A 12,308-nucleotide genomic window follows, 5' to 3' on the forward strand; every position below is an offset into this window, starting at 1 on the left:
TTGTTGCAAATGCTTCAGCCTTATCTTTTGTGCTGATGTGCTGGGCTCCCAATACTTTACAATTACTTTATATGTCAAGGGACCAGGGTCAGAAAGGGGTATAAAGCCACAGTCCACAAGGACGTTATTGTTACAACCAGGGAAACGTGACGTGGTCAGTCACAGCAAGTCATGTGGAAGACTTTGTTCAGTGGACTGAGCTCCCGGAACAAGCGACTGTACGTGGGACTTACTAAGCAACTAGTGTTGTAAATATATACTATTACTGAACAAAAACAAAAATACCTGGAAAAACTCAGCAGGTCTGACAGCATCTGCGGAAAGGAATACAGTTAACGTTTCGAGTCCGTATGAGTCCGTATGCGGACTCGAAACGTTAACTGTATTCCTCTCCGCAGATGCTGTCAGACCTGCTGAGTTTTTCCAGGTATTTTTGTTTTTGTTTTGGATTTCAGCATCTGCAGTTTTTTGCTTTTATACTATTGCTGAGTGGGTTAATAAAGATTTTCCATATAAAGTGGAAATTATGTCCAAAGTTTGTTTTGTGTCATTGACACCTAGAATCCAGATCTTAGAGGGAAGTGAGGCCCCCTGTTTAAGAGTCTTACAGCACTTTGGATCATCTTGAGGTCATGAAAAATGCTATATATAAATGTAAGATCTTTCTCTTTTTCCCCTCAGGTAGGGAAGTGAAATGTCAGCCAGGGACCCCAATTCTGATCAGTGCCCAATGATTCCTGTTGGAATGGTGCATGTGTGGACAGGATTGGACTCAGCTCTATTGGAATGGTCCATGTGTGGACAGGATTGGACTCAGCTCTATTGGAATGGTCCATGTGTGGACAGGATTGGACTCAGCTCTACTGGAATGGTCCATGTGTGGACAGGATTGGACTCAGCTCTATTGGAATGGTCCATGTGTGGACAGGATTGGACTCAGCAGCATTGATGCCTTTCTCTTACACAAACTGCTGACATTCATTATCTAGAGGCACCCATGAAGAATGGCCACTTAGGAGAGGCATTTGTGGGCTGCTTGTCACCTTGGAACCAAATACCAGCATAACAAGAGAAAAGAGAGAGAAAATTAGATGGGAGAGCAAGAACATAAATATGGAACAAGTTTTCACTATGTTTAATACCTTATTGTAAAGTGCACACTGTTATGTAGTGTACTCACCCAAAGATATGCTGAATAACTTTAAAATTGTTCCGACAGTCCCCATGATGTATAAGAAGTGTCATTTCAAAAGTCGTGGCTGAAAGGAGAACAATCTAGATCATTGAAGGAAATGTAATAATAACTTACACTAATATGCAATTTTAATGCTTCTGATTGTTAATGCTGGAAGGGTTGGTAGGGTTGCCAACCGTGATTAAATGTATTCCTGCAAGTTTCATCACATGACTTGACCCCACACTCCAGCTATTAGTCAGCCAGCACATCTATATTTGTGATGCATTGCCTTCCTACACCAATTGGAAAGCAAAAATACTCATTACCCAATTGGATGATGCTTGACTGTAAGCCAAACAGAATTTTGTCCCCACCATTTTCAATTTTTTTATATCTGGGAAAGAGAAATGTTCAAAGAAAATTACAAAAAAATTCTCTTTTAATGTCTCTATGATTTTTCTCCAGGGTCGAACACAGCAATGTCCTGGAGATTGATCTCCAATCCTTGGAGGCTTCAGACCAATCCCGGACAGTTGGCAGCCCTCCTTGTTGGTCCATATCTGCACGTGAGGGTACGGAAGAGGGTATGTTCTACTCATACAGGACCAAATTTTAATTTAACAAGATGAATATCATTTCCCAGAAAGGAGGACAAGTGTTGAGCACTGCACACCAGTACCTCAGCAGGTTTCTCGGCAATAGAAATCGGATAGAAACTAGAAGGGAACATCAATCATGCTGCCCATCATTTTATGGTGTAAATCAGGCACATAGGAATCCAAATGACAGATGGCATACACATACTCATTCCGTGTAAGAAGGACTCCAAGCACATACTGGATCAATTTCTTCCATATGCATCTAGAGGATGCACCGAAAGTCTTAAAAATGTTCATGATAATATTTGAATAAGGCTTCCATGCTCGTTGTAGCACTGTTCAATGAAAATGGTTATTGCAGTGCTTCACTAAATCATGTGGTAAACTCGCTCAGTAAATCATGGCATCAACAGGGGAGCACCATTTAAGAATCACATCATCTCCAAACAGATGAGTCACTGATTTGTCCTTGTAGGCTGCTGGTTTTTCAATAGATACATGAATATTAAAAACATAGTAAAAGGAGGGATGAGACCAATTAGGGACCAAAATAGAAACCTACACATAAGAATCAAAGGGCATGGCTAAGATACTGAATGAGCATTTTAATCTGTCTTTACCAAGGAAACAGATGCTACCAAAGTCATAGTGAAAGAGGAAATAGTTGGCATACTAGATGGATTAAAAATTTGATAAATCAGAGATATTAGAGATGTTGGCTGGACTTAAAATTAATAAGTCGACAGGATCAGATGGGATGTATCTGAGATTGTTGAGGCTAGTGAAGGTAGAAATTGCAGAGATAATGACCATAAACTTCCAATCCTCTTAAGATACAGAGATGGGGGTGGGGGTGGGGGTGGGGTTTGAGTGGTTCCAGAGGACTGGAGAATTGCACATGTTGCCCCTTGTTCAACAAAAGGTCTAAGGACAAAGCCAACAAAATAAAGGCCAGTCAGTTTAACCTCAGTGATGGGAAAGCTTTTAGAAATAATAATCAGGGACAAAATTAAGAGTCTCTTGTGCAACTGCAGATTAATTAAAGAAGGCCAGTTCAGATTTGTTAAAGGCAAATCAAATTCACACACAATCCTGACTTGGAAATATATCGCCGTTCCTTCACTGTCACTGGGTCAAAATCCTGGAACTCCCTCCCCAAAAGCACTGTGGGTATACCTACACCTAATGGACTGCAGCAGTTCAAGAAGGCGCTCACCCCCACCTTCACAAGGGCATTTAGGGGTGGGCAATAAATGCTGGCCAAGCCAGTGACAGCCACATCCTATGAATGAATTAAAACACATGTCCAACTAATTGCATTGATTTTTTGATGAGGTAACAGAAAGGATTGATAACAATGAAGTGGTTGATGTTCTGTACATGGACTTTCAAAATGCATTTGATAAAGTCCCACACAGTAAGCTTGTCAGCAAAGTTGAAACCTATGGAATAAAAGGGAAAGTGGCAATGTGGATGCAGAGTTGAATCAGCGATAGCTTTTCAGACTGCTGGAAGGTGTACAATTGTTTTTCCTATGGGGTCAGTATTAGGACCACTGCTTTCCTTGATAACATTAGCACGTTGGACCTGGGTATATAGGTCATAATTTCATAATTTATAAAGCCTGATTCAGCCTTACCTGGAGTATTTTGTATAATTCTGAGCACTGCATTTTAGGAAGGATGTGAAGACTTTACAAAAATGGTTCTGGTGTTGAGGGGCTCATGCATCTGGGTAAATTGGAGAAGTTGGGGCTATTCTTCTCAGAGAAGAAAAAGTCGAGAGAAGATTTGAGAGAGACATTCAAAATCATCCTGGGTCCTATTGACAGAAGGGATGAGAACAAGAGGACACAGATTGACAAAAAGGGCCAAGAGCAACATGAGGAAACATTTTTTTTTATGCAGTAAGTGGTTACGGTCTGGAATGCGCTGCCTGAGAGTGCGGTGGAAGCATATACAATCTTGTTTTCAAAAGAGAATTGGAAAAAATTTCAGGGTTACAGGAAGAAGTGGGCTGGACTTGACTGACCGAGTGGTCTCCTTTGTTGTAGCCATTGACTGATTCTATGATTATAACTTATGGGTGATTGCTTTCTCCCTATTTTCTGCATTCTACAACTGAATTGTGACTTCAACGGATTAAAATTTGCTGGTGCTGAACTGCTTTTGTCTCCCTTGAACACAGTTTTCTTACCATCGTAGGTAAGGTTTTTTTTTAAGCCTGCCTTTGGGGCTGGAGGAAGAGAGAAAGCAGCAAAGGAGATAAGAGAGAGAAGGGGCAGCTGGTAAATGAACAAGAAGAAGGGCACTGCACAGGGGAAATATCCACAGTGGGTCTTCAAGGAGTACGTCTCATATCTCAGGTAAAGTGCTATAACTATTCAGCAGGTCAGGCAACACCTGCAGAGAGAGAGAAAAACAGATTTAATGGCCAGGACTCAGTGCCAGTGAAGGGGGTCCCTCCCACTGTCAATACCTTGGGCTTATTTACTGTATAAGACACAAGGTACCAATTGTCAGCAGCATCACCAGGAGTGGTGGCTGCTTCCAGTGATGCTTCTGGGCCCAGCCTGAGAACTTTCGCTGGATCCCTCTACACAAGGATGGGGGTCGTGAGGAGGGGGTCAATGGAGAAGGAAGGCGGTAGCAGATCGGGGGTGGTCAGAGGCAAGGGCAGGGCAAGAAAAGTAGCTTTTAGCACCCACACTTCCTGACATCAGATCCTCGATTGAGCACTGAGCGTTTGACCATGAGTGACCCCAACCCTACAAGGCCACTCATCACGGGTTGCTAGGCAGCCTTTGAGAGGCGTGGGAGAGCTGTGTGAATCCCATTAAATCCTTGAACCACCATTAAATTCCAGCGAGCTCAGAGACAATTACTCTAAAGTAGCTTATTGATAACTCTAACTGACATTCCACTGTCGGTGGGCAGGAATCCCGCATCGGACCTTCCCACACTAATTTAATTTGGGACAATTTTCCCGACGTTGGGAAGACGATGTAGGTATTTCTGCCTGATTCTCCCAGCTCCTCCACCATGTCCACTCCAGTGGGCTCCATTAAATTCCACCCAATGTTTCAGGTCAACAAACTTTCATCAGAACAGGAAGAAGTTAGAGACAAATCAGAGGGAAGGTAGAAGACAGGACAGATTATGTGGCAAAAGAGGTGATGGTGCAATGCAGGATCATTTCCAACAGCTACAGTCTAGAACTCCAAACACTTCTTCCAGGTGAAACAGCAATTTACTTGTCTTTCTTTCAATATAATTATCAGTAATCACTGCTCACAATCCGGTTACCTCTTATTGCCTAAGGGTATTCAATAAGGTGCCATACAAAAGGTTAATACTCAAAGTGTTGTGGGCTCTAACATGAATAGAGGATTGGTTAAAAGATAGGAAACAAAGAGCATGGATAAATGGGAGTGGAGTGCCGTAAGGATCAGTGCTGGGGCCTCAGCTATTTACAATCTTTATTAATGACTTAGATGAAGAAACCAAGAGTACTGTATCTAAGTTTGCAGATGATACAAACTTAGTTGGGAATGCAAGCTATAAGGAGGTCACAAAGAAGCTGCAAAGGAATGCAAGCAGGTTAAGTGAGTGGAGGCAAGGTGGCAGATAGAGTATAATGTGGTGAAGTGTGAGGTAGTAAACATAGAAAAGCAAATATTTTTTAAAAGACTTGAACCTTGTAAATAATGCACACTTGTACAAGGAACATAAAGTTAGCATGCTGGTGCAGCAAACAATTAGAAAGGCAGATGACATGTTGACCTTAATTGCAAGGGGATTAGAGTACAGGAATAAGGAAGTCTTGCTAAAGTTGTACAGGGCTTTTATGAGTCCACACCTGGAGTGTTGTGTCCAGTTTTGGTCTCCATATTTAAGGAAGGACATACTTGCATTGGAGGTGGAATGAAGAATCACCAGATTGGTTCCTGATTTGAGAGGGTTGTCCAATGATGGGAGGCTGAGTAAATTTGCCTACACTCTCTGGAGTTCAGAAAAATGAGAGGTGATCTCATTGAACTATACAATATTTTGAAGGGGTTTGACAAGGTAGACATTGAGAGGTTGTTTCCTCTGGTTAGGGAACCTAGAACATGAAAGCACAGTCTCAGGATAAGGGGCAGATCAGTTAGGACTGAGGCGAAGGGAAATTTCTTTACTCAAAGGAATGTGAATCTATGGAATTCTCAACATTCCCATCATTGAATACATTTAAGATTGAGATATATATATTTTTGGTCTCTCAGGGAAATCAAGGGATATGGGAAACGGATGGGAAAGTGGAGTTGAGGCCACGATCATATTGAATGGTGGAGAAGGCTGGAGGAGCTGAATGGTCTACTTCTGCTCTAATTTAAGTTCTTAGATCAGGGAGATTAAACGTCGCTTGGGTGACCACTTTTCAGAAAACCTCCATTCAGTTTACAAGAGTGACCTTGAGCTTCTATTCACCTATGCTTTTAATTCTCCACTTGTGTCCACTTTCAGCTCTGACCTTGATCTTCTACAGTGTTTCAGTGAAGCTCAAGGACAATTTGAATCTCAACTTTGCAGCCTTCTGGACTCAACATAGAATCATACAGCACAGAAGGAAGCCACTCGGCCTATTTTATCTGTGCCAGCCCTCTGAAAGAGCAACTTACTTAGTGCTATTCCACTGCCTTTTGCCTGTAGCTCTGCAAATTTTTCCCCTTCAGATAACGATCCAATTCTCTTTTAAAAGCCATGATTGAACCTGCCTCCGCTTCACTCTCAGGCAGCGTAATCCAGATCCTAACCACTTGCTGTGTAAAAATGTGTTTCCTATGTCACCATTGCTTCCTTTGTCAATCGTCTTAAATCGGTGTCCTCTGGCTCTTGACCAACCTATTCTGTTCAAAACCCTCATCATTTTGAGTACATCTATCAAATCCCCTCTCAAACTTCTCCTCTACAAGGAGGACAGCCCCAGCTTCTCCAATCTATCAGCCTGGAATCAGTCTGGATTGAGCTGAAAAGCAAAAAGGATAAAAAACATTGGTGGGAGTTGTCTATAAGCCTCCAAACGGTAGTGGTAAGGTGGGGCTGGCATTAAGCAGGAATATAGAGATGTATGGAACGAAGGTGCTACAGTAATCATTGGTGATTTTTATCTACATATAGATTGGGCAAACCAAATTAGCAATAATACTGTGGCTGATGAATTCCTGGAGTGTGTACGAGATGGTTTTTTAGATTAATACTTGGAGGAACTAACTAGGAAACAGGTTATCCTAGATTTGGTATTGTGCAGTTAATTCATAATCTTGTTGTGCGGGGTCCTTTGGGATGGAAGGTCTTCATTAGGTTGGAAAGTGAAGTAGTCCAATCTGAAACTAGGATCCTAAATCTAAACAAAGGAAACTACAAAGGTATGAGGGGTAAATTGGCTACGATAGATTGGGAAACTTCATTAAAAGGCATGAAGGTGGATAGGCAATGGCTAATATTTAAGGAGTCAATGCAGGCACTGCAACAGTTAAACACTGCTTTCTGGCGCAAAAATACAATAGGAAAAACAGGCCAACCATGGCTAACAAAGGAAATTAAGGAAAGTATTAGATCCAAAGAGGAATCATATAAAGTTGCTAGAAAAAGTAGCAAGCCTGAGGGTTGGGAGGCCCAAGAGATTGATCAAGAGGGGAATAATAGAACATGGGAGTAAACTTGCAAGGAACTTAAAAGTAGACTGTAAAAGCTTCTATAGGTATACAAGAAGAAAACGATTAGTGAAGACAAATGTAGGTCCCTTACAGTCCAAAATGGGAGAATACGTAATGGAGAACAAGGAAATGGCAGCGCAATTAAACAACTTTAGCTCTGTCATCACAGAGGCAGACATAAATAACTTCCAAGGAATGCTAGAGAACCAAGGCCAGCATCTTTGGCTCAGCGTGTGGGCATGTGCCCGACACGCCCGAGCGTGAAATAGCTCGTGATGATGTTGGGCGAGTGTCCCGACGTCATCACGCATTCGCGCGGTATTTCAGTCGGCAGATGCATGTGAGAGTCGGCAGCCTGCCCACTGACAATTAAGAGGCCTATTAAGGCCCTTAAACAACTCATGAAGTAGATTTTTCCACTGCCCATCCATCCTTACGGTTGGCAGGCAGGTAAATAAGCATGGGGCCTTTGCATTTCTTGCAAAGCCTCATCTATGGGTGGGATGAGGTTTCCAGCAAGGAATAATAAAATGATTTTTAAAAATTTAAACTCATCATTAACATGTCCCTCGGCGTGTGGCTGAGTCACATGTGGGGACATGTTTACATTATTTGCGAAATCTTCATTTTTCATTTTAAAAATCTTCAGCTCCCTGAGGCAGCTCTGTGCCTTGGGAGCTTTCAGTGAGAGCACCCGCGCACATGGGCAAACTTCAGCACTGGCAGTCCTCCCCCCGCCCTCCCTCCCAGCAGCGCTGAGGCTCTCAGCATGAATTTCTTGCTGGCTGACCGTTAATTCGCCAGCCAACGCAGGCATTGCAACAGTTATACATTCCTTTCTGGTGCAAAAATACAACAGGAAAAGCAGCCCAACCATGGCTAACAAAAGAAATTAAGGAAAATATTAGATCCAAAGAGGAGTCATATAAAGTTGCTAGAAAAAGTAGCAAGCCTGAAAATTGGAAGGACCGAGAGATTGATCAAGAGGGGAATAATAGAGTATGGGAGTAAACTTGCAAGGAACATAAAAGCGGACTGTAAAAGCAGATTGTAGGGTGGCAAATATAACCCCACTATTTAAAAAAGGAGGGAGGAAGAAAACAGGGAATTATAGACTGGTTAGCCTAACGTCAGCAGTAGGGAAAATGCAAGAGTCTATTATAAAGGATGTGATAACAGGACACTTAGAAAATATCCACGGAATTAGACAAAGTCAACATGGATTTATGAAAGGGAAATCATGTTTGACAAATCCACTGGAGGTTTTTGAGAAATAGTGAAATAGATAAGGGAGAACCAGTGGATTTGGTATATTTGGATTTTCAAAAAGCTTTTGATAAAAGTCCCACCTAAGAGGTTAGCGTGTAAAGTTAAAGCACATGGAATTGAGGGTAATATATTGGCATGGATTGAAAATTGGTTAGCAGATAGGAAACAAAGTAGGAATAAAAGGGTATTTTTTGAAGTGGCAGGCAGTGACTAGTGGGATACCACAGGGATCAGTGCTTGGACCCCGGCTATTCACAATATATATCAATGATTTGGATGAGGAAACCAAATGTAATATTTCTAAGTTTTCTGATGACACCAAACTAGATGGGAATGTGAGTGGTGAGGAGGATGTTAAGAGGTTTCAAAGTGATTTAGACAGGTTGAGTGAGTGGGCAAATACACAGCAGATGCAATATAAGGTGGATAAGTGTGAAGTTATCCACTTCAGTAGGAAAAACAGAATGGCAGAGTATTATTTAAATGGTGATTGATTGGGAAATGTTGACATACAAAGGGACCTGGGTGTCCTTGTACACCAATCACTGAAAGCAAACATGCAGGTGCAGCATGCAGTTAGGAAGGAAAATGGCATGTTGGCCCTCAATGCAAGGGGATTTGAGTACAGGAGCAACAATATCTTACTAAAGCTGTATAGGGCCTTGGTGAGACCACACCTGGAGTATTGTGTGCAGATTTGATTTCCTACCTAAGAAAGGATGTACTTGCCATTGAGGAAGAGCAGCAAATGTTCACTAGACTAATTGCTGGGATAGCAGGATTTATTCTGTGAAGAGAGGTTGGATCGACTAGGTCTGTACTCACTGGAATTTAGAAGAATGAGAGGAGAGCTCATTGAAACGTATAAAATTCTGACAGGGATGGATGGAAGCATGATGTTTCCTCTGGCTGAGCGGGTCTAGAACAAGGGGTCATCATCTCTGAGAAAGAAAGGACACCATTTAAAAATTAGGATCTCCCATTTAAGATGGAGATGAGGAGAGGGCTTTTATTTTCTCTCAGAGTCGTTAGTCTGTGGAATTCTCTTCCCTAGAGGGCAGTGGAAGCTGGGTCATCGAATATGTCCAAAGCTGAGTTAGATAGTTTCTTGATAGACCAGGGACAAGGTTAATGGGGGACAGACAGGAAAGTGGAGTTGAGACCACAATCAGATCAGCATGATCTTAATGGATGGCAGAGCAGGCTCAAAGGGTCAAAGGGCCTACTCCTGCTTCTAATTCTTGTGTTCTTGTGTGTTCACTCCTCCTTTAACCAACCTTTTACTAATTTTATGCCTGAGTTCAACAATTTCAGACTCTAATCTCTGTTCTCATTTTTCTTCTTTGTTTTTGGATAACAGTTGTTGGGAATGATTCAGCATTTTCCCATTGATACCACCTCTAGACATGCCTTTTGTTTCCTTATCTCATTACCACACCCCTTTTGCCTTATACCATAATCCCTCGTCATCCTGTTTCCTGTCTTCACCCTATCACAGACCTTCCATTTTGCTCTTTTTCCTCCCCTCCCCCATTCCCTGCCTCTTACATGCTGAGTATTTCCAGCGTATTCTATTTTCACTTCAGGGTTCCAGCACCTGCAGTATTTTATTTTTGCATTCTCGTTCTTCAGTTTCACTGTGGAGCTTGAACATCACCTTGAGGCACTCATGATCGAGCTATGTCACCTGTAGCAACTACAACCGGAGCCACAAACTAGGGCACGAGCAGCAGTGCCTGTAGCCGTCAAGGTCACCATGGTCCTTAACTTTCTTGCAACGGGCTGCTTCCAGCAGCCAACAGGTGACGTCAGTGACATTCCCAGTTTGCTGCTCACTGTTGTACCCAGGAAGGAGGAACGGAGAATCACTGCAGGCCACTTGCAACAGCACCAATGGAAACATTGGCCGGGATTTTCCGTCCCGCCCACAACACTTCCTGCCATGGGCAGGACCCTTAAATCCCAATCATTAAAATGAAAATCTTCCCGTTTTCCACGACAGAACAATGCTGCACATCAGGAGCCATAGGGTCGTTAGGGCATAGGCAGAGGCCATTCAGCCCATTGAGTCCATACCGGCTAACTGTACAGAAATCCAATCAGTATCATTGTCCCAACTCTAAACCCATAGCCCTGCAAGTTTATTTCCCTGAAGCGCCTAACTGATTTCCTTTTGAAAACATTCATCGTCTCTGCTTCCACTACCCTCATAGGAAGTGAGTTCCAGGTCATTACTGCTCGCTGCACAATCCTCCTTCTATCTTTTGCCCAGAATCTTAAATGTGGGTCTGCCAGTCTGTAATGACTTGATGTACTGGACAGGTTTCACCAAAAACAGATACATTTTATTAGAGAGAGCTTTTCAGATGCTACTGCTTGAACCAGCTCCTTGACAAGAAGCCCACCCCCACCCCCGATTATCTGCACTTAAGGCTCATTGGTCGGAGCCTCCAAGAACATCATGTGACCCCTGATAGACAGTAGAAGAGGTTATACCTCCAGTTGCTATGTTTCCTCCCCCTTTAGTTTGTTAAAGTTTCTATTTACGGAGAGCATTTGAATATCCAACAACATATGCATATATACAGCTCAGCTGATTAAAGATTAAGTCTCTGAGGCACTTTCCTTATTTCGCTAGGGCAGCGGAGCCCTACCACATAAGATTCTTCCATAGGATTGATATGATCAGGAAGTACAGTGCCAGACACTTCATTATAAAATGGCAGTTCAGGGTTTGGCGACTCTACAGAGACATCGGGCAGGTCAATCTGTCGCCTCAGGGATTAATAATTCGACATTAATCACAAGTAGAATGGTTGACTGTTGCAATGTCTCTCAAAGACATTTCAAAGATGGCCCACATGTTTTCGAACAACTTGTTCTTCCACTTCTACCTGGAAGGACAAAGGATCAGTTTCTGAGACACATTGTTCCAGGAACCCACCAAGGTCCACTTCCAAAATTCCGAACGAAAACTGTGTCTCCTACAGTGAATCTGCAAGCTTTGCTATGAATATCGTGATTCAATTTTTTCATTATTCTAATTTTCCTCTACCTTCCCCTCTAAGTTTGGAAACACCAGCCTTAAACTTGTAGGTAGGCGGCGTTTCATCAATAATTCAGACAACGTTGAACCTGCGGTTGAATGTGGTGTTGTATGATAATTGAGAAGAAAGCGGGAAAGTCGAGTTTCTAGAGTCCCTTCAGATAGCCTCTTCTTTCCAGATTTGAAAGTTTGCACAGCTCTATTAGCTAAACCACTTGATAAGGGATGACATGGCGCTGTTTTAATATGTCTGATTCCATTTAAATTCATGAATCTCTGAAACTCTATACTGGTAAAGACTGCACCGTTATCAGAAATGATGAATTACAATAGGCTATGTATACTAAAACTATGGTGCAGCTTTTCGATAGTTACGCTCGATGTCGGTGATCTGATTCCATACACGTCCATCCATTTAGAATAAGCATCTACGGTCAATAAAAACTTGATGCCTAAGAATTGTCCTGCATAATCAATATGTTGTCTAACTCAGTGTCGACCAGGCTACTCCCATGGATG

General features: G+C 42.3%; 1 protein-coding gene across 3 annotated transcripts in view; it reads right to left on the bottom strand.

Moving 5' to 3' along the window:
* The window catches only part of LOC121290832 (immunoglobulin superfamily member 5-like), a 114,331-nt gene that overhangs the window by 80,639 nt on the left and 21,384 nt on the right, over positions 1-12,308 (bottom strand). For all 3 annotated transcript variants that reach the window (XM_041211820.1, XM_041211818.1, XM_041211817.1), the window contains one exon: positions 1,181-1,259. In XM_041211820.1, coding sequence (XP_041067754.1) covers positions 1,181-1,226 — 46 coding nt within the window. In that variant the 5' untranslated portion in view covers positions 1,227-1,259. The remainder of the gene's footprint in view (positions 1-1,180; positions 1,260-12,308) is intronic.

The sequence above is a fragment of the Carcharodon carcharias genome, chromosome 18 (genome assembly GCF_017639515.1).
Source record: "Carcharodon carcharias isolate sCarCar2 chromosome 18, sCarCar2.pri, whole genome shotgun sequence".
In the NCBI taxonomy this organism is placed as follows: domain Eukaryota; kingdom Metazoa; phylum Chordata; class Chondrichthyes; order Lamniformes; family Lamnidae; genus Carcharodon; species Carcharodon carcharias.